This window comes from Leucopleurus acutus (genome assembly GCF_964270905.1).
Source record: "Leucopleurus acutus genome assembly, chromosome: 13".
NCBI lineage: Eukaryota > Metazoa > Chordata > Mammalia > Artiodactyla > Delphinidae > Leucopleurus > Leucopleurus acutus.
Window position 1 is genome coordinate 62,116,075 of NC_139155.1, and position 21,542 is coordinate 62,137,616.

Consider the following 21,542-nt stretch of genomic DNA (forward strand, 5'->3'; position numbering starts at 1 on the left):
GGATCACATTAAATCTGTAGATTGCCCCCAACATTCATATTTGAAACCCCAACTTCCAATGTGACTGTATTTGGAGATAATGCAGTATCCCTTATGAATATACATGCAAAAATCCTCAACAAGGGCTTCCCTGGTGGCGCAGTGGTTGAGAGTCCGCCTGCCGATGCAGGGGACGCGGGTTCGTGCCCCGGTCTGGGAAGATCCCACATGCCGCGGAGCGGCTGGGCCCGTGAGCCATGGCCGCTGAGCCGGCGCGTCCAGAGCCTGTGCTCCGCAAAGGGAGAGGCCACAACAGTGAGAGGCCCGCGTACCGCAAAAAAAAAAAAAAAAAAAAAAAAAAAAAAAAAAAAATCCTCAACAAAATACTAGCAAACCAAAGCCAACATTATATTTGAAGGATTATACACCATGACCAAGTGGGATTTACCTCAGAATGTCAGGTTGGTTCAACATAATAAAATCAATGTAATACATCACGTTAATAGAATGAATTTTTTTAAATCACATGATCGCTCCCACAGTATGGCCGGCGACATTAGCTAGCGCTCGCGCTACTCTCTCTAACGGGGAAACAGCGGACTACAAGAGACTGAGCTGTATCTGCCTCTGTTTCCTCTGTTTCTGCCTCTGTTTCAACTTTTGCTCACACACACACACAAAAAAGCCGGGAAAATTTTATTAACCCTTTTTAAAAAAAGTTAATATAAAATTATAGCAAAAAAGGAACCTGAACTTTAGTAACACAGCTGGAATAATCAGTGGCGGCGGCAGCGGCAGGAGAAGAGATTTAATTTAGTTGATTTTCTGTGGTTGTTGGTTGTTCGCTAGTCTCACGGTGATGGAAGCTGCACATTTTTTCGAAGGGACTGAGAAGCTGCTGGAGGTTTAGTTCTCCAGGCAGCAACCCAACGCAAACCAAAGATCTGGGGATCTTTGCACCATCCCAAGATCCGAGTGGGACATACTTTTGAAGGATGTGCTATGTTCAATCATAAGTGTGACAAAAACTGACAAGCAGGAAGCTTATGTACTCAGTGAGAGTAGCATGTTTGTCTCCAAGAGACGTTTCATTTTGAAGACATGTGGTACCACCCTCTTGCTGAAAGCACTGGTTCCCCTGTTGAAACTTGCTAGGGATTACAGTGGGTTTGACTCAATTCAAAGCTTCTTTTATTCTCGTGAGAATTTCATGAAGCCTTCTCACCAAGGGTACCCACACCGGAATTTCCAGGAAGAAATAGAGTTTCTTAATGCAATTTTCCCAAATGGAGCAACATATTGTATGGGATGCATGAATTCTGATTGTTGGTGCTTTTGTACTTTGGATTTCCCAGAGAGTCGGGTAATCAATCAGCCGGATCAAACCCTGGAAATTCTGTTGAGTGAGCTTGACCCAGCAGTTATGGACCAGTTCTACATGAAAGATGGTGTTACTGCAAAGGATGTCACTCGTGAGAGTGGAATTCGTGACCTGATACCAGGTTCTGTCATTGATGCCACACTGTTCAATCCTTGTGGGTATTCAATGAATGGAATGAAATTGGATGGAACTTATTGGACTATTCACATCACTCAGAACCAGAATTTTCTTATGTTAGCTTTGAAACAAACTTAAGTCAGACCTCCTATGATGACCTGATCAGGAAAGTTGTGGAAGTCTTCAAGCCAGGAAAATTTGTGACTACCCTGTTTGTAAATCAGAGTTCTAAATGTCTCACAGTGCTTTCTCCTCCCCAGAGTATTGAAGGTTTTAAACGTCTTGATTGCCAGAGCGCTATGTTCAGTGATTACAATTTTGTTTTTACCAGTTTTGCTGAGAAGCAGCAATAACAGCAGAGTTGATTAAGAAAAATGAAGAAAAAATGCAAAAAGAGAACACACATAGAAGAAGGTGGTGGCTGCTTTTTAGATATTGATACCAAGGGCCATGCTTTCCATAACCACCACCTTGTAGTTGCAGAAAGCCCTAGATGTAATGATAGTGTAATCATTTTGAATTGTATGCATTATTATATCAAGGAGTTAGATATCTTGCATGAATGCTCTCTTCTGTGTTTAGGTATCCTATGCCACTCTTGCTGTGAAATTGAAGTGCATGTAGAAAAAACCTTTTACTATATGAAACTTTACAACACTTGTGAAAACAACTCAGTTTGGTTTATGCACAGTGTAGTATTTCTCCAGGTATCATCCAAAATTCCCCACAGACAAGGCTTTCGTCCTCATTAGGTGTTGGCCTCAGCCTAGCCATCTGGGACTGTTCTATTAAATTGCTACCAGGATTTTGCATCCAGTTACCTCCACTTTCTAGAACATATTCTCTACTAATGTTATTGAAACCAGTTTCTACTTCATATAGGTGTTCTTGCAGCACCAATCAAAGTTCTTCTTCCACGAGTCGAGTCCTCTACGAAAATGACTGCAGTTATCCATTTTGTGTATTACTATCTCACTGCTTCCTATACTTGTGTGACTTTAATTGATTCATTCCTCACCATGGTATCTCCCTCCCAACCACACCCCCTCCATAAAGCAATACACTGTTACACTGTGGGTTTACACTAACCTTATACCCCAGAAGGGGAATGGGGGGATGGACCCTGGGCTTAATTTTCTTTTAAGGTCAAGGGAGTTTGGCATTTTTCGTTACCATGAGCTCTTTTGAAATAAGCTGGTGTTGATTAGCAAAGAAGGTGTAGATTGATACTAGGGAATATTGGCAGAACTGTATGGAAACTGTATGCCATTCTGTGCCCCCCATTAAATGAGATTAGCTTCTCATGGGTACCATGTCTTTATTAACTTGCTAAGTAGTAGTATAAAAAATTATAACTAAATTTGTTAGCAAGGAGATTTAAGATAAAGGTTGTGTTGGATTCAACAAGTCAAGTCAGCTCAGATGATTCACCTCAACTTTTACTTTCATAGCCATTTCCACTCATTTCTATTAATGATATGCCATAAACTTTGGTTCAAAGCAGAATCGATTTCTTTGCCATCTTGTGACTTAAAAAGTTATGTGACTTTGTGATGCATGTGATAGTGTTCTGATGGTTCCTCTTACTGGTATTTCTTTCTCCATGGAGTAACATCAAGTGATGAATGAGAACTGTTCAGGTTATTCAGACATACTACACAGTGAAGCAGAGCGCTATCCATAAAACATAACACACAAAATTCCAAAATGGTCAATAGGAAATGACTAGAAATACAGGCTTAAAAGAGTTGGCATCTTTTAGCTGTATTTGCTAATACGGACATTTATTTAAGCAGCTGAGAAAAGAGCAAAGTTGACTCAATTTTGTATTTCTTCTTGTCCTCAAACAATTTTTGATTCTTTCTGGATTGATGCAGTGATGTTTTTGTTCCTTCCATATTTATAAATGAAACACTTTTTTTTTAGTGTTTCTAAACATAAATTCTACTTGGTTTGAAATCAAGTGGTTGGAACAATTTTGACTTTTAAACACGTTGTTGATTCAGAGCTTCATTGAAGAAGCTTTCAATCAATGGATCAGTCCGGTTCTGTAATTAGCGCGCAGTACCTAATGTTTTGGTGCTATTATGAGGACCAGTGGTCAAAGTGGATTTTGTTCTTGAACAGTGTCCCAGTAGATTTGATGAACATTTATTTGCTTGAGGTCTGATTCCCGCCCCGGCCCAATAGATTTAAGATTTCCATTTAATGTTGAGAAACTGCACAAATTTGTATGGAACAAAGCCTAGAAAAATGAAAACTATAGATTGGATAGTAATCTAAATTAATCCTAGTGTGTATGATAGAGGAGGGAAAATTTTGGTGCCATAATTTCCCTCTTCATGGTGTTGGACTTAAATCAGTTGAAATGTATTTCTGTACCACAGTTTAAGCTTCAATAAAGGTTTGCTTAATTCGTTGTCTAGTGACATTCAGAAAGTTTTCTGTTGATGTATTTTTTTAAATAGTATACATGACCAAATACTAGACATCTAAAGTTTTTATAATTAATTGAGTAAATCAATATTTAATGATCATTTTTTAAGATTTATGGGAGTTGTCATAAAGATAAGATCTCTAAGCTCCTGGGAGAACAGATTTAAACATTTTTTTGTTAGTGGCTTCATACCTGAAGCTCAAAGGAAATCATCCAGGCTATATACCAGGATATCAAAGAGTAGAGAGGGTGTAAGTAGTAAGAATGCTAGAGTTTGGAGCTAGAAAAGTGAAAAGTTTGAAGGTGGAATAGTCTAACATTTATTATGAAATAGGCTGTTGATGGTGGGGTGGGGGCAGAGTCTAACTCATGGTTATTTCTGTTGACTAGAACAGAGTTATAAGCTTTTGATCATTGTGCCATGCAGGTACATATCTCATCATCTGAGTTAAAAAGGGTTGATCATAGAAAAGCAGGTTGTTACGTATGTGTGCAATACCTACAGCACCAGATTCTTTTACATGAACAGGTAACTGAGTTTGGCAGACACTTGGTGTTAATCAGATTCAGGGACATAATCTGAAAAATATGGTAAATGTGATATCACACTATGAAAAATAAAAGGCTTTTATTGTCCTAGTCAGATAACTCACCATTTCCTGGCTACCCACCTTCAAACTTGACATTCTCATCTACCCTTTTTGTCATAATGGAAGAAGTATTGGTCCTTTGGATTCTATCCACCCATTCCTACCTTCAGAGACTTTCTGAGTTCACTGCAAGCATGTCCACTGTTGATCACCATCAGTTTGTTTTACTTTTCTAGTTTCTTCCCACTTATGTTTGCTCCTTAGGGGCTACTTTATTAGTCCTTTACAAGATGACAAGTCACAATTCTTACCCCAAACTGAACCCTCTTCAGACTACTTCTTGCAATCTAGCATTTTCCTGAGTTGTTCAAACCAGAAACCTAGGATGAAATTGAGGCAGGGTCATAGAGATCTGTTATGTGACTAAGATTGGAAGAAAACCATTGGCAGTGTCAAGAGATGTCCAATATGCTGTTGGATATGTGAGCTAGGAGCCCATAAAAATACGTCGAGATTTGTAATTAAACATCTTAATTGGTTGTATATTAAAAAAAAATTGTACCTTGAACCTTCACACCCTAGCTTCGATAGTCCTCAATTCTGCTTTGGTACATTCATCTATCCATATTCATATATACATACCTCTTATTAGGTAAGATTTATAAAATTGAAATACACAAATCTTAACTACAATTTTGAAAATGGATATTTTTAGCCCACAGCCATATCAGGACAAAGGAATGTTCCCTTATACCCCTACCTAAGCAACAAAGCACTACCCCTACTTTAGTTGGTAGTTTAACTACTATCCATATTTTTTCACCATAGACTAGGGTTTCCCTCCCCACCCCAGCTCTGAAACTAAATTGAATCACTTAATGCTTTCATTAGTATAAAGTTTTGAGAGGTTGAACCATGTATTTATTTTTATTGCTGAGTAGTATTCCATTGTATGAATGTACCACAATTTGTTTAGCTATTCTCCTGTTAATGAACATTTTGTTTCCAATTTTTGGAAAATATGAATAAAGCTGCTATGAACATTTGCATATAAAAACAAAACAAAACAAAAAATCACATGATCATCTCAATTGATACAGAAAAGGCATTTGACAAAATCCAACACCATTTCATTAGAAAAAACACTTGGAATACTAGGGAAGTTAACCTTCTCAACATAATAAAGGATACTTGTGAAAAACCCACAGCTAACTTCTTTTTTTTTTTTTTTTTTTTTTTTTTTGCGGTACGCGGGCCTCTCACTGTTGTGGCCTCTCCCGTTGCGGAGCACAGGCTCCGGGCGCGCAGGCTCAGCGGCCATGGCTCACGGGCCCAGCCGCTCCGCGGCATGTGGGATCTTCCCAGACCGGGGCACGAACCCGTGTCCCCTGCATCGGTAGGCGGACTCTCAACCACTGCGCCACCTGGGAAGCCCTAACTTCTTACTCAATGGTGAAAGACTGAAATCTTTCCCTCTAAGATCACGAACAAGACAAGTATGCCCACTTTCACCACTACTATTTTTTTCTTTATAAATTCATTTATTTATTTATTTATGGCTGCATTGGGTCTTTGTGTGGGCTTTTCTCTAGTTGCAGTGAGCAGGGGCTACTCTTCATTGAGGTGCACGGGCTTGTTGCAGAGCATGGGCTGTAGGCGTACGGGCTTGGTAGTTGTGGCACGTGGGCTCAGTAGTTGTGGCTTGTGGGCTCTAGAGTGCAGCTTCTGTAGTTGTGGCACACGGGCTTAGTTGCTTCGTGGCATGTGGGATCTTCTCGGTCCAGGGCTTGAACCCGTGTCTCCTGCATTGGCAGGCGGATTCTTAACCACTGCGCCCCCAGGGAAGCCCTCACTACTACCATTTAACATTGTATTGGAAGTTCTAGCCAGATCAGTTAGACAAGAAAAAGAAATATTAGGCATCCATATTGGAAAGGAAGAAGTAAACCTATCTGTATATACACATGACATGATCCTAATTATAGAAAATCATAAACAATCCATTGAACGTTACTAGAACTAATAAATAAATTCAACAAAGTTGACGACACAAAATAGGGAGTGGAAGTCAATCTCTCACTTTCACTGCTTAAAGGTAATTTTCTTAGAGTTCTTTTTGGTGTGTTGTGTATGTGTCCATACAGTTTACATGTATTTACAAGCATATAAAGTATATTTTCATGTGAATGAAATTGTAGTTTATACACTTTGCTTTTCTGATTAGCATATAAGTTTGTATGTTAATAGCATATACTTCCACCCAGTTCTTTAATAAGCTTTCTGGTATTCTATGGGAAAAGTATAACAGTTTCTAACCAAGGGTCAGTTAGACTGATTCCAATTTATTTGTATCTCAGATGCTACAATGAACATTTTTATTGATGTGTATATATACACACACACACACACACACACACACACACACGTGCCAATATATATTCAGTGGATGATATCCCAGCAGAGAAATTGCTTGGTAAACGTTATTACAAAAAATAAATAAGTTACATGTGTTTGGGAACTAGGACCCTGAGACTGCTCACGCGAAGCTGTGCTGCACAATTTGTCCACCAGGTGGCAGGAGAGGTTTATTAATCTATTAGTCTATTAAGGACAACTGCGCATTGTGCATTCAGAATACTTTCAAGGGGCTTCCCTGGTGGCGTAGTGGTTGAGAATCTGCCTGCCAATGCAGGGCACACGGGTTCGAGCCCTGGTATGGGAAGATCCCACATTCCGCGGAGCAACTGAGCCCGTGAGCCACAGCTACTGAGCCTGCGCGTCTGGAGCCTGTGCTCCGTGGCAAGAGAGGCCGCGATAGTAAGAGGCCCATGCACCGCGATGAAGAGTGGCTCCCGCTCGCCGCAACTAGAGAAAGCCCTCGCACAGAAACAAAGACCCAACACAGCATAAATAAATAAATTTATTTTTTTAAAAAAAAGAAAACTTTCAAGTATCACAGGCTGGTCTGGATTTTTTTTCCTCCTAAATGATGTTACTGTTGTTCATCTATAACAATGCTAATTATTTTCTATAAGGTGAAGCTGATGTGGTATTTTCCGTCTGTGGTCATGACTTGTGCTGCTGTTCCTGGTAATGTGCCTCAAGTAAAGGAATCTAAAGACACAATATTAATATCTCCTACATGACAACGAATAAGAGAATGAATTACAACATCAAACCCTAACGATGCAAGTTTCATGAATGACAGTAGCAGAACATTTAGAATATTCCTAGTCACCACTTTACTTGGTAGTGATCAAACATTTTTCTAAACTGTTGGTCACAGTAGTGCACAAAAATCATAAAGTTCCTAGATTTTTCCTAGTTGTATCTTCTCGAGAGAAAACTGATGATTGTTTTGGACACCAGGCCCCTTGGTCATAAGCCATCTTTGCAATGCCAGAGGCATATGGGAATTGGATAGAATTAAAGTGCCCAGAAACAGAAATAAGGAGGAAAAGTTAGACTACTTATTGTAGAGACTTACTTCAGGAATTGTATTTAAGGGTTGGGAAGAGGAATTAATTACATAGAAGCATATACCATAGAAAGTAAAAGGTCACAGAGATATACTGTTTTAATAAAACATGAGAATATCTTGGCTGTGTTGAGGTTCAGGATAGTTTTGACTCTGGTTAGAGAACTGTCTCTGGATAACAATAATATTCCTACATAGGATCTTGGAAGATCTAGATGCTGATGGTGCCGGCTGGAATCCTGCCCTCCTGCCCTCTTGTTCTAACTGCATGGAGGGTTGAGGAATCCCTGTAAGTCAGATCTTCATGATCATTGTATTTCAGGGTCAATTAAACATCAGAGCCTAATGAAGAATATTCATGACAGTGGGAAAGGAACGGCTCCAAAAGTTCTTCAAAACTCCTTACCTGCTGGGAGATTGATTTTCTATCTAAATTAAAAAGCTATTCTGGTACAGCAGTTTTCAAACTTATTTATTTTTAGCAGCAGACTCTTGTAAAAGTGAAATTTTGACACCGAATCTCAATATATAAAATGTGAATAGATTAACAAAAAAGACTAGGACCACTGGTTGAAAAGCCTCTCAATTTACCCCACAGGTGACCCACAAAGGCACTAGGGTTTCCTAAACTCGACCAGGTGGCTCTGTAGTGGTGACAACAGATGGAGCCCCACCCACCCTGGCCAACCTGCTCCCAGGTTCATGATGCCCTTGGAGTCATCCTTGACTCACTGAACAAGCACTTATCTGGAGCTCACTGTTTGCCAGGTACCGGGACCGAGCGTGGGCACACAGAAATGAGCCAGGCCTGGTCCCATCCCAGAGCTCAGTCTAGTGCAGGACGCCTTTCCAAACTCCAGAGTGCTGTGATTGCCTTGGCTGCTCATTAACAATGCCTGTTCCTGGGCCTCACCCCAGAGATAACAGTTCAAAAGCTAAGAGAGAGGTAGAGCCTAGACACATGCTTCCTTAATAAGCATAATCTGGTGAGAGAGACAGAAACACAAACTGGTGCAGTAACTCTAAAACAATGTGCTGAAAGTAACGATGGAGGTATCGGGAGCAGCCGCAGGAGGACGAGGGTGCCGAGGACCACCCCAGGGTACGGCCAAACAGAGCTCTGGAGGGGGTGTGGCAGGATGATGGGACACTGCTCTGAGGGGCCAGCTAGGGAGCTGTGCAGGAACCCGGAGAGGGTGGTGCTGGATGGAGCCAGGTCAGGAGTCAGCAGGGACGGTGACAGCAATACTAACCACAGTCATGTACTCTGTCCTCATTAATTCCCACAAGTCCCAAAGGACTTTGTTTTTTTACTAGTAGCGTTCCCATGTCAAGGATGATGATACTGACATTTGGAGAGGTTAGCAATTTGCAGAATGGGAGCCAGGACTGGAACCCAGGTTTGTTCCTCTTCAAACCCATGCCTTCAGCTACAACTATTAAATCGTATTGGCTCTTAATGCGGAAGAAGTAAGGGATTAAAACAATCTAGAAGAGGTAAATCCCAAAGGACTTGATGATTGGATGTAGGGGTCCGGGTCTAGCTTGGGGCGCCTGGGTGATGCCAGGGACCTGGGCAGTGAATCCTAGGAGAGGAGTCTGTTTAAGGTGGGAGATGCGTGGCCATGATGCGTTTGAAGTAGGACCTAGAGAACACCCCGTGGGCAACTGGAAAGATGGGTAGGAATGAGATGGAGAGGCAGGCTGGGGACTTAGTGGAAACCAGGACACTCAGTGAATCACTCAGGGAGCAGGTGTGGAGGGGGAAGAACAGAGAGGGAAGAGGCGTGTATCCTGGGAAGGACCAGTACAGAGGATGCAGAGGGAGCAGAGGTCCCAGGAGAGAAAGCCCAATACTTTTCATGCAGCACAGAGGCCCGAGGGAGGGGGACAAAACAGCACCCATTGGACTGGAAGTGCGATGGTTACTGATGACTAACGAGAGGTTTCGGGAGCCCGTTCCAGCCTGCGGTGGAATACATAGCAGTAAAGGAGCGGGAAGAGCAGTCGCGGACTCTTGCTTTGAAAGGTTTAGATGTGAAGTGGGGCACAGCTCCCAAGATGCTGTGTGGTGGGGCCAGGGGTCTCCATTTCTAACAGGCTCCCGAGCAGCTCTGCTGCTCCTGGACCAGACTTGGTGGAACAGAGTGAGTGAAACGGTGGTCTTTGACCAACAATGGAGGTAGCAGTATAGGACTTGAAGCCAGGTGTGACGTTCATCTGTGTTCAACAGTCATTGATTCATTGTGTGCCTATTAGGTTTCTGACTCTGGAAGTAACAAGGATAATGATAACCTAGTTCCTGCTGGTCATAACACGTGGTGGTAAAGTCTCAGATGCAAGTACGTAGAAGTAGTGATGGAACCACAGAGGTGCTGACACCTGAGCCGGGCTTGGCCGCTGGGACCCAACAGCTGTGTGTGAGATGGCTTTGAAGGCGAGGTGGGTACAGTCACAGTGAGCCTGAAGGCCACCCTTACTGCACTCCTGCCCTCAGGCCCCAGCTCCACCACTAAGTAGTGTCTCTACAGAGATGTTTCCTGGCTAGGGTCTTGGTTTCCCCACAAACTCTCACTGCAGTGTCTTCTGACTGTCACCATCGGCCCAATTTCTTCAGCCTCATGGTCAATCGTGTTTGTGGAAAATGCTGATTGTAAATGATGATGCTGTTTTTTTTAAAAACTTCTTTTTTCAGTGGTTTGAGAGACGGCAATTTATTTATTTATTTTTGGCTGCATTGGGTCTTCATTGCTGTGCGCGGGCTTTTCTCTACTTGCGGTGAGTGGGGGCTACTCTTCATTGCAGTACACGGGCTTCTCATTGCGGTGGCTTCTCTTGTGCAGCATGGGCCATAGGCACGAGGGTTTCAGTAGTTGTGGCATGTAGGTTCAGTAGTTGTGGCTCGCGGGCTCTAGAGCGCAGGCTCAGTAGTTGTGGCACACGGGCTTAGTTGCTCCACAGTATGTGGGATCTTCCCGGACCAGGGCTCGAACCTGTGTCCCCTGCGTTGGCAGGCAGATTCTTAACCACTGTGACACCAGGGAAGTCCAATGATGATGCTTTTTAAAGCCAGAATGACAGCACTGAGCTCAGAGCCCAGCACAGGGCATGTTCCATAGCTGGCCACAACGGCCAGTCACTGCAGCATGGCTGTGGGGGACTCATCTCAGCTCTGCCCTCAGAGTGTGATCACTCAGCGCACTTTTACACCTCCTCAAACCCCAGTCTGCTCGCTAATAAAATGGGCAGCAGCGCTGACGTGGGAAGATCGCCGTGAGGTTAGAGCACAGGTGGCAAAGGTGGAGTGTGTGGAGCGTGGAGAAGGTGGGGCCAGGGTCCTAGCCCAGGTCTTTGGGCTGCTTCTGCTCTGTCCCCACTTCACTGACTCATCGCAGAGGTAGGCTCGGGATGACTGCTCGCTGTGGGTGTTGAGCTGGGTGCTGCCCTTACACCCCAGCTCTTTCTGCAGAGGGTCACCCTCTTCTCAAACTAGCATCTCGCTTCTCTGCATTTGAACTGTATTTGTAGAAGTGCAGGGTAAATACAAATCTAGAGTAAAAATGATTTTTCCCGAGTGCAAAAGGGAAAGGGTCTCTCCTTTACCCTTTCTTAGAGCATCTACTCTAAAACACTTCTAAGTTGTCTTTTTGAGATCTATTTAAATGTTTTTATTTATTTTTAATTAAAAGTATTTTTGGCTGCTTTGGATCCTTGTTGCTGCGCGCGGGCTTTCTCTAGTTGCGGCAAGCAGGGGCTACTCTTCCTTGCGCTGCCTGTACTTCTCATTGCAGTGGCTTCTCTCGTTGCAGAGCATGGGCTCTAGGCACGCGGGCTCAGTAGTTGAAACATGAGGGCCCTAGAGCGTGCGGGCTTCAGTAGTTGTGGCGCATGGGCTCAGTAGTTGTGGCTTGCAGGCTCTAGAGTGCAGGATTAGTAGTTGTGGCGTACGGGCTTAATTGCTCTGAGGCATGTGGGATCTTCCTGGACCAGGGCTCGAACCCACGTCCCCTGAGTTGGCAGGCGGATTCTTAATCACTGCGCCACCAGCAAAGTCCTATGTAAATGTTTTTAAAGGCTAAGTAGGCCTTTGGCCAGCTGAACAACCCAGGAATGTTTTTTCTCAGGGACTTGGGAGCCATCCTTTTGAAACATTAGCCTAACTTACAGGGAGCACCTGGCTTCAGGCTGCAACCCTACCTCCTATGGGAATGAGAAATATATTTCTCCTTTGGACAAAGACAAGTAGTGAACCCAAGTGGTCACTCCAATTGCCGGGTGAACTTAGGATGAGCTCTGACAGGCGGTGCTGTCAGTGCTCTCACTTGACATCCGGGTCTCGAGGGTCGCACCTGCCTGGCTACATAAAAGGTTGGATTTCGTGGGGTCTTCGAACCACACAGCGGACTGCCTGCGAGGGGCCTCACGTTCTGGTTTAAGGCCGTTCCACACCGGCTGCTTCCTCCCTCCCGCCCCCCAACTCCGCGGAGAGACTTGTCGGGCTGGTGAGACACACTGTTCCTTATCCTTCCCAACAGTGGGAAGCGGCGTGGCTGGAAGGAGCTTTGGGAGAATTTGGACCACCTGACCAGTAGGAACGAGCCCCGCCCCCGTCTCCCCGCCACGTAGTCCGTGCCTGCGGCCGGCACAGCTACTGCCAGTCCCTTCCGCGCAGCCGTGGTGCCGCTGCTCTCGTGATGGGCGGAAGCCCAGTCCCGACCCGCCCACTCCCTAAACGCCCCACACACCGCGTCCACACGCCCCGCCCCCCGCGGAGCGGAGCATCCCGGGCCTGGAGCTTCCCTGGGCCTGGAGCACCCCGGGCCGGGCTCTGCGTGGGCGACGATGAGGGTCTGGAGCTCGGAGCATGTGTTCGGGTGAGCCGGCTGCGGCCGCAGTGAGTCCAGACTGGCCTGGGCCTGGGCCGTGTCCTCCGGGAGGGCGGGCTCTGTCCCTCGTTGGGCCGCGCCACGGGCAGTGACCTGCAAGGGCCCGGGGTCGGGGGACCGCGTCTTCGCCTCCGCCGGCCTGGCCTCACCTCGCGCGGGGCTGTCACAAGGGGCGGGGGCGGGACCCGCCGAGTGGCTGATCACGGCCTCCAGAGGGAGCCGGCGTGGGCATGTGGGGGCTTTGGCCCTGAATGCACTGTGGGCACTGGAAAGCCTCACTGGAAAGCTGATTAAAAGTGCCCTCGTGACCTAGGCGGTATCTTTTCTTGTCACTTCATCTGTGACACTCTGAGCTCATTCTTTCATAGTTTTTAAAGGAACTAAGATTTTTAAATTCCTTGATCTCACTTAGAACAGCGTTTCATTTTTTAATTTAAAAAATACTGCATGAAATAGAATTGTCATCCTTTGAACTTTTCATGTAAAATTATAATGAAAATTTATCAGTGGGTTAAAAACCTCCGAAATTATTTTAATGAAATCTTTAGACTTGATGGGATCCAATTTTAGTGTTGATTTTTGTACAGCCTGCAGCCTGCAGAAAAATCTCATCTGGGGTTCCATTCCCAGACTTACTCCAGAGATTTTCTCAGTTCTCCCAAAGATGGGACATGCCGGGCACCATCTGGATGCAGAGGGGACAGGTTAAGTTCCTGCAGATGGTGAATGCCCAGGCTGTGCAGCTCAGGCCAGGACTGCCCTACAAATTCAGGAAATGTTGGTCGACAGGCAGAAGTGAATTGTCAGCTGTGAAAAGTCACTATTGATAATATTCACCCATTTAAATCATACAGTTCAACGACTTTTAGTAAATTTACATAGTTGTACAACATCTCCATAGCCCAGTTGTAGAACATTTCCTCATCCTACGAAGACCCTTCATGCCCGTCTGCAGTCACTGTCCACTCCTCGCCCCAGCCAGATCAGTATCTGCTTCCTGTTTCTATGGATTTGCCTTTTCTGGACATTTCACATAAATGCAATCATACACCAAACCGTCTTCTGTGTCTGGCTGCTTTCACTTAGCATGATTGTTGAGGTTCATCCGTGTGGTAGTGTGCATCCTTGCTTCAACCCTCACTTCATTCATTTTGTGTCCCTGGCACATAGTAGGTGCTCAGTGAGGGACCAAGGAATATCCTGGGGAACAGATGTCCTTTGAAATGAGGGCGACTGTCCACCAGAGGAATTCCCGTCAACCCCTGAGCTCCTGTGGACTGGGCACAGATCTCCTCCCATTGATTTTTTTTTTTAAATACATAAATTTATTTTAAAATAAATTTTAAAATGCATAATTTTAGTTCACAGGCCATACGAAAACAGTCAGCAGACCAGTTTGCCAATCCCTGGCTCACATGATTCCTACTCTGAGGACTGGCACCACAGAATAGTATATGAAGATGCTTTTTATGGGACTTCCCTGGCAGTCCAGTGGTTAAGACTGCACAAGTTCGATCCTTGGTCAGGGAACTAAGACCCTGCCTGCATCGTGGCATGCCCCCCACCCACAAAAGCCTTTTATTTTAAGAAGGTGCTACCCTCAGGTATGAGGATGACACATACATGCACTTCCCATAACAGTAGGTATAAGAGCTGCAAGTTACAGGGAGCTATTAAACAACAAAATCTAAAAAAACCAGTTCCTTACTTTTACTAGACATACTTCTAAGTACCTGGTAACTAGAGAACATTTCTATCATTGGACAGTCCTGTGTTACATCTGATAGGAGGAGTATTTATTCAGTACATCATCACAAACCAGAATAATACAATAACAGTTCCAACAAAAGGTTCACATGTTTATTACAGAGCTACACAGTGAGCAGTGATGAGGAAAGTTCAAGAGGAGAGAGCATCAAACACAGGCAGCTGTTCCAGACACTAGTGATGTTCTGATAATGTGTGTGAATTCATATGTGAGGCTCATTATAGACCCAGCTTGGTTCTTCTCCAATGTCTTCTCTTAGAGTTGTACCTGATTTTATTACCAGTTTTCATTCGAATCCATTGGGGAATGGGACGATTCTGCTTTTGTTTCTTGGCCAGAAATCGCTTGATCCTGAAAGTCTTGTGAGAAGACATGGCGATGATCAAATCCAGCCGCAGATAGAATGGAGGACAAGAGAAAAGAAAGAGCCTCCCATTGATTTTTAAAAGCCGAGCGCCATGATGAGAATTGACAAATGTGGAAGATCGCTGGGGGGAGGTCACGCAGCTGCCAGGGCGGGTGACATGATGCTGTGTGGCAGCATCACATCTGCAGGACGGTACAGATTTGGAAGCCTGGCTTTCTAGCTGAGCTTACCATGGAGTTTTCCCCTTGCTTAGTCCCTTGAAATCCCTGATTTTTTTCCTCTGAGGATTACACACCTTTTTCTTTCTATACTTGTTTTCTTTTTATATGTTTGTTGAATATTTGATTGGAAATAATAAATTTACTCTTGAAAGGCCAAAAATAATCAGGCACAAAGACTTAAAAAAGTTTTTTATTGAAATACAGTTGATTTACAATGTTGTATTAGCCCCCCCCACCCCCTGCTGCACGACAGACATGTGGGATCTTAGTTCCCTGACCAGGGCTCAAACTGCTCCCCTGCTGTAGAAGCATGGAGTCTCAACCACTGGACCACCAGGGAAGTCCAACAATGTTGTATTTGTTTTAGGTGTACTGCAAAGTGATTCAGATTTTATATATATATATACACACACACACACACACACACACACACACACTCTTTTTTAGATTCTTTTCCATTATAGGTTATTACAAGATACTGAGTATAGTTCCCTGTGTTATACACAGGTCCTTGTTGGTTATGTATTTTATATATAGCAGTGTGTATATTTTAATTCCCAACTCCTAATTTAATTCCCTCCCTTCCCCCTTTGGTAATCGTAAGTTTGTTTTCTATGTCTGTGAGTCTATTTCTGTTTTGTAAGTAAGTTCATTTGTGTCATTTTTTTAATATTCCACATATAAGCAATATCATATGATATTTGTCTTTGCTTGACTTTTACTTCACTTGGTATGATAATCTCCAGGTCCATCCATGTTGCTGCAAATGACATTACTTCATTCTTTTTTATAGCTGAATATTATTCCATCGTGTATGTATACCACATCTTCTTTATCCGTTCATCTTTAGATGGACATTCAGGTTGCTTCCATATCTTGGCTATTGTAAATAGTGCTGCAGTGAACGTTGGGGTGCATGTATCTTTTAGAATTATAATTTTCTCTGGATATATGCCCAGGAATGGTATTGCAGGATCATATGGCTACTCTATTTTTAGTTTTTTGAGGAACGTCCCTACTGTTTTCCATAGTGGCTGCACCAATTTACATTTGCACCAACAGTGTAAGAGGGTTCCCTTTTCTCCACACCCTCTCCAGCATTTGTTATTTGTAGACTTTTTAATGATGGTCTCTCTGACTGGTGTGAGGTGGTACCTCATTGTAGTTTTGATTTACATTTCTCTAAGGATTAGCAATGTTGACCATCTTTTCATGTGCCTATTGGCCATCTGTGTGTCTTCTTTGGAGAAATGTCTATTTAGGTCTTCTGCTCATTTTTGGATTGGGTTTTTTGTTGTTGTTGTTGTTACTGAGCTGTATGAGCTGTTTGTATATTTTGGAAATCAGTTGCATCCTTTGCAAAATTTTCTCCCATTCCGTAGGTTGTCTTTTTGTTTCATTTTGTTTCCTTTGCTGGGGCACGAAAACTTTTGAGTCAAGTTTTCCTCCATTGTTCACACACCAAGTTTTCCTCCATTGTTCACACACCGAAGAAACCCTGGGCACTGGAGATCAGACAGAGCTGAGAGCAGTATAAACTCCCACAGAAATGGAGAACCCTTTGGTTTAAAGTAGATTAAATAGTAGTGGAAAATATAGGACCGAAATAGAAACATATAGAAAGGGGCACTTAAAAATTAACAGGCTGGTAAATGCAGGTTCATAAATCCCATCTTTACAGCATTGACTGAGGTTTCAGGTGGGCTATAACAAAATCTTTAATAACAGCCAGTATGAGTAGATTCCCAGCAGTCAAGGCTGTACACTACTTGGATTCCAGCAGCTCCCAGGAGAGGTCTCTAGTAGGCAGTGTCCCTCTCAGGGAAGTAAGGAGGAGAGGCTGCCCTAAAGCAGGCTTGCTCTGTGGCCAGGAGGAGGGAACCCCGTCCCTTTTTAAATAAGAGAAATGGAATGTTACAGGTAGGAGGTGAAGTGCCCACTGTCCCCTCCTAGTGCTGTTCCCTCCTCTCTCTCACAGGCGGTCATGATTGTGAACCTGGTGGGTAGCCTCCCGAAGGTATATGTTCCATAAACAAAATGTAGTATTGTTTTTTTAAAATAGAAATCACTGGCACCATCTTGTACAGATCTTTTCAGTTTCTCTTTCTTCTCAACAATGTGTTCCTGAGATCTGTGCGTGTGTGTGTGTGTGTGTATCTATTTGAGATCTGTGTGTATACATGTACACATACACATTTGTATCTCAGCTGTATAGTATTCCAATATTCCATTTATTCCATAAAGAATATGTCACCATTTTTTCTTTCTCTTATTGAAGGGACATTGTTTCCCCCTTATTACAAATCATGTTGTGGTGACCACTCCTGTGTATATTTCTGGGTCAGTTAATCAAGGGCATTTACTTAGGCCAGAAATCCTCAAACTCATCAGCAGTAGGACCTCTTTACACTCTTAGAAAATATTGGGGACCCAAACAGTGTTTGTTTATGTGGGTTAAATCTAATATTTACCATATTAGAAATTAAAACTGATAAATTTTAAGATATTTATTAATTTATTAAAATTAACAGTAATAAACCCATTACATTAACATAAATAACATTTCTTAAATTTAAAAAACCTGTAGTTTCCAAAACCCCTCAAAGTAGTAAGAGTGGCACTCTTTTGTTTATTTTTTCCCAATTTCTATAATGTCGGGCTGCATAGACACTGTTTTTTTATTGTCAACAGATTTTTTTTAAAATTTTTTATTTTATTAAAAAATAATTTAATTAATTAATTTATTTTTTGGCTGTGTTGGGTCTTCGTTGCGGCACGCGGAATCTTCCTTGAAACATGTGGGATCTTTCATTGCAGCACCCAAGCTTCTCTCTAGTGGCACATGGGCTCCAGAGCGTGTGGGCTTTGTAGGTGCGTCACGTGAGCTCTCTAGTTGAGGCACACAGGCTCAGTAATTGTGGTGCGCAGGCTTAGTTGCCCCGTGGCACGTGGGATCTTAGTTCTCCGACCAGGGATCAAACCCGTGTCCCCTGCATTGGAAGGCAGATTCTTTACCACTGGACTACCAGGGAGGTCCCTGCATGGACACTAACTTGATGGTCCTGTTGGCTTCTGCATTCAGTGTTTGCAGTCTGTTGTTTTGGTTGAAGTAAATGATTAAAATCCAGCCTCACACTATATGTGAGTAAAACCTAGTTGGCAAAGGTATTTCAAAAGTCTTTAAAAATAGTCGTAGCTGTTCTTTGCTATTGCAACGAAACAAGCAGTAATTTCTCAAATTAATTGCAGTGTAAAATCTGACACCACGAGGACCAGAGTAATGGCCCGTCTCGTACTTTGAATGAGTCCTTCTCCCATGTGATCTGTGACGTCTCGCACTGGTCACTTGGCTGTGTGGGTCACCGGGTACAGTGTGGGGCAAGCAGCAGGCCCATGGTAGTGATACAAGTTTTCTAAAATTCCAGTTTTCACTTAGAAGCTCAAGTTTTATCTTTGACAGCAAATGCCATCAGGTGTTTTCCTCCGAGTGACAGGCTCACTTCATTAATCTTTGAGAAAATGCCTGTCCGACACCCACGTCTGAGTGACCACAGTTTGTGGTCAGTAGTTTCAAGGAGAAGTGGTGGCTGGGGAAGCACAGTAGCTGAGCTGCCACCCCTGTGGCCACCAGTGCTTCCCGACCAGCAAGGCCTCCCGCATCCTTTCTGTGCCCTCACTCAGAACCAGGGATCCAGGTGTAGTAAAATGAGTCCTTTTACTTTCTCATCAGGGATGGGCCCTGAGTGCACAGCTCAGCAGTGACCACCATGCAGCCTTGACCCGGCCGTCACTCCTGTGGAGAGGCTGGCAGTCTGTGGTCTGACTCGGGCTCCTGCAGCTTTGGCTGATGTCGTGCAGCCAGAAGGGCAGGCCCTCCCAGCAGCACCTAGGCTCCTGGAGGGGCCAGAGAGCCCAGCTTTGCGGGCCTTGCTCCAAGAACCACTGGGCTGGCCCAGGGTCTCTTGGGGTCTGAGCACTTTTCCTTCATCCTTTTTTTTTTTAAAACATATATTTATTTTATTTCATTTCATTTCCATTCCATTCCATTTTATTTTATTTTTTTACTTCATCACGCTGGGTCTTAGTTGTGGCAGGTGGGCTTTCTTTTTTTTAAATAAATTTATTTATTTATGGTTGTGTTGGGTCTTCATTGCTGCACGCGGGCTTTCTCTAGTTGTGGCACGTGGGGGCTACTCTTTGTTGCAGTGCGTGGGCTTTTCATTGCGGTGCCTTCTGTTGTTGCAGAGCACGGGCTCTAGGTGCATGGGCTTCAGTAGTTGTGGCATGCGAGCTCAGTAGTTGTGGCTCACAGGCTCTAGAGCGCAGGCCCAGTAGTTGTGGCTCATGAGCTTAGTTGCTCCATGGCATGTGGGATCTTCCCAGACCAGGGCTTGAACCTGTGTCCCCTGCATTGGCAGATGGATTCTTAACCACTGCACCACCAGGGAATTCCCCACACGGGCTTTCTTAGTTGCAGCTCACGGGCTCCTCAGCTGTGCCCCGCAGGCCCCTTAATTGTGGCATGTGAACTGCCAGCCGCAGCATGTGGGATCCAGTTCCTTGACCACGGATAGAACCTGGGCCCCCTGCATTGGGAGAGCAGGGTCCTCACCACTGTGCCACCAGGGAAGTCCCTCCAGTTTTTTTTTGGACTCATTATTATGCACATTATGCAAGAGTGGAGACTGGAATAATGAGTGCAGTGCCCTTCTGCAGGCTAACCGTTCCTCTCACAGATGTCTGGTCTCATGCGCCCCCATTCCCTGCTCCTTCCCCTGGGTTGTTGTAGGCAGGTCCCAGGCACCCTGTGTCCTCACCCTATTCTGCCTAAAGTAATGATTTTTATGGGAACTACTCTGGGGAACTTGACTTACAAAGCTCACAGCTTATTTCACTGGGCAGCCCCCATCCCCCGCCTCTGCTCTCATGAGTATCTGGATTCTCCCTCCTTCCGCAGAGTTGTCGACTGTGCCCCTGACAGTTCTTTTACTGAGAAGAAAGGCTCCCTGTCCACTGCAGAGTGATCAGGACCAGCTTCATCTCTGCTTCTTTGGAGCTGGTGGACATGTTAGTGCAGTGACACGATTCCATGGCTTGAAAAAGCATTCCTTTGTTAAAGAGCGGGGCTTCTGGACCTGACAGTGCAGAGGCCGTGGGTGTGACAGAAAGACTGTGGAGTAGGGGCTAGGAGACCCAGCTCTAGTCTGCGTCTCATTGCTAGCTTTTTGACCTGGGATGAGCGTTTTATGAGGATAAAGTAAATTCATGGTCAATAAGTTATATTTAAAAAGGACATCAAAGATGAAACAAAAACCTTCAATATATTCATAATCTTTGATGTTTAATTTAGTAATTCCATTCTAGAAATTTATCCTAAGGAAAAAGACATATATTGAAAGGCTGGTGTGAACCAGTTTTCCCTGCTGCCTTCATTGTACAGTGAAGGTTGGATGCGATCAAAATAATCTGCCAGAGGAGATTGGTTCAAGATGGCAGAGTAGAAGGATGTGTGCTCACTCCTTCTTGTGAGAGCACCGGAATCACAACTAACTGCTGAACAGTCATCCACAGGAAGACACTGGAACTCACCAAAAAAGATACCCCATATCCAAAGACAAAGGAGAAGCCACAATGAGACAGTAGGAGGGGCTCAATCACAATAAAACCAAATCCCATAACTGCTGGGTGGGTGACTCACAAACTGGAGAGCACTTATACCACAGAAGTCCACCCACTGGAGTGAAGGTTCTGAGCCCCACATCAGGTTTCCCAGCCTAGGGGTCCAGCAAAGGGAGGAGGAATTCCTAGAGAATCAGACTTTGAAGGCTAGTGGGATTTGATTGCAGGACTTTGACAGAACTGGGGGAAACAGAGACTCCACTCTTGGAGGGCACACACAAAGTAGTGTGTGCATCAGGACCCAGGGGAAGGAGCAGTGACCCCATAGGAGTCTGAACCAGACCTACCTAGTGTTGGAGGGTCTCCTGCAGAGGAGGGGGTAGCTGTGTCTCACTGCAGGGACAAGGACACTGGCAGCAGAAGTTCTGGGAAGTACTCCTTGGTGTGAGCCCTCCCGGAGTCCACCATTAGCCCCACCAAAGAGCAGGGTAGGCTCCCGTGTTGGGTTGCCTCAGGCCAAACAACCAACAGGGAGGGAACCCAGCCCCACCCATCAGCAGTCAAGCAGATTAAAGTTTTACTGAGCTCTGCCCACCAGAGCAACACCCAGCTCTACCCACCACCAGTCCCTCCCATCAGGAAACTGGCACAGACCTCTTAGATAGCCTCATCCACCAGAGGGCAGACAGCAGAAACAAG

At 44.4% G+C, this 21,542-nt stretch overlaps 2 protein-coding genes and 1 pseudogene across 6 annotated transcripts in view; 2 read left to right on the forward strand and 1 right to left on the reverse strand.

The window, feature by feature from the left end:
• The first annotated feature begins 838 nt into the window (after nt 1-838).
• On the forward strand, nt 839-2,138 carry LOC309970227 (S-adenosylmethionine decarboxylase proenzyme-like; annotated as a pseudogene). The gene has a single exon. The product of its transcript is annotated as an S-adenosylmethionine decarboxylase proenzyme-like (transcript).
• Nucleotides 2,139-12,824: 10,686 nt separating this feature from the next.
• The window catches only part of PRELID3A (PRELI domain containing 3A), a gene marked incomplete at its 5' end in the record, with an annotated part of 130,066 nt that continues 121,348 nt past the window's right edge, over nt 12,825-21,542 (forward strand). For 2 of the 4 annotated variants that reach the window (XM_082853014.1, XM_082853016.1), the window contains one exon: nt 12,825-12,856. In XM_082853014.1, the coding sequence (XP_082709140.1) occupies nt 12,825-12,856 (32 nt within the window). The remainder of the gene's footprint in view (nt 12,857-21,542) is intronic. The other 2 variants (XM_082853013.1, XM_082853015.1) reach the window with 1 other exon arrangement.
• LOC309970411 (large ribosomal subunit protein eL39) lies at nt 14,715-15,058 on the reverse strand. The gene has a single exon (XM_082852799.1). It carries the CDS (start codon nt 15,008-15,010, stop codon nt 14,855-14,857), a length of 156 nt encoding a protein of 51 aa, XP_082708925.1. The 5' UTR covers nt 15,011-15,058; the 3' UTR covers nt 14,715-14,854.

Bases quoted from the DNA above. Each gene is read 5' to 3' on its own strand.
- LOC309970411 (XM_082852799.1), bottom strand. From the start codon at position 15,010: ATGTCTTCTCACAAGACTTTCAGGATCAAGCGATTTCTGGCCAAGAAA.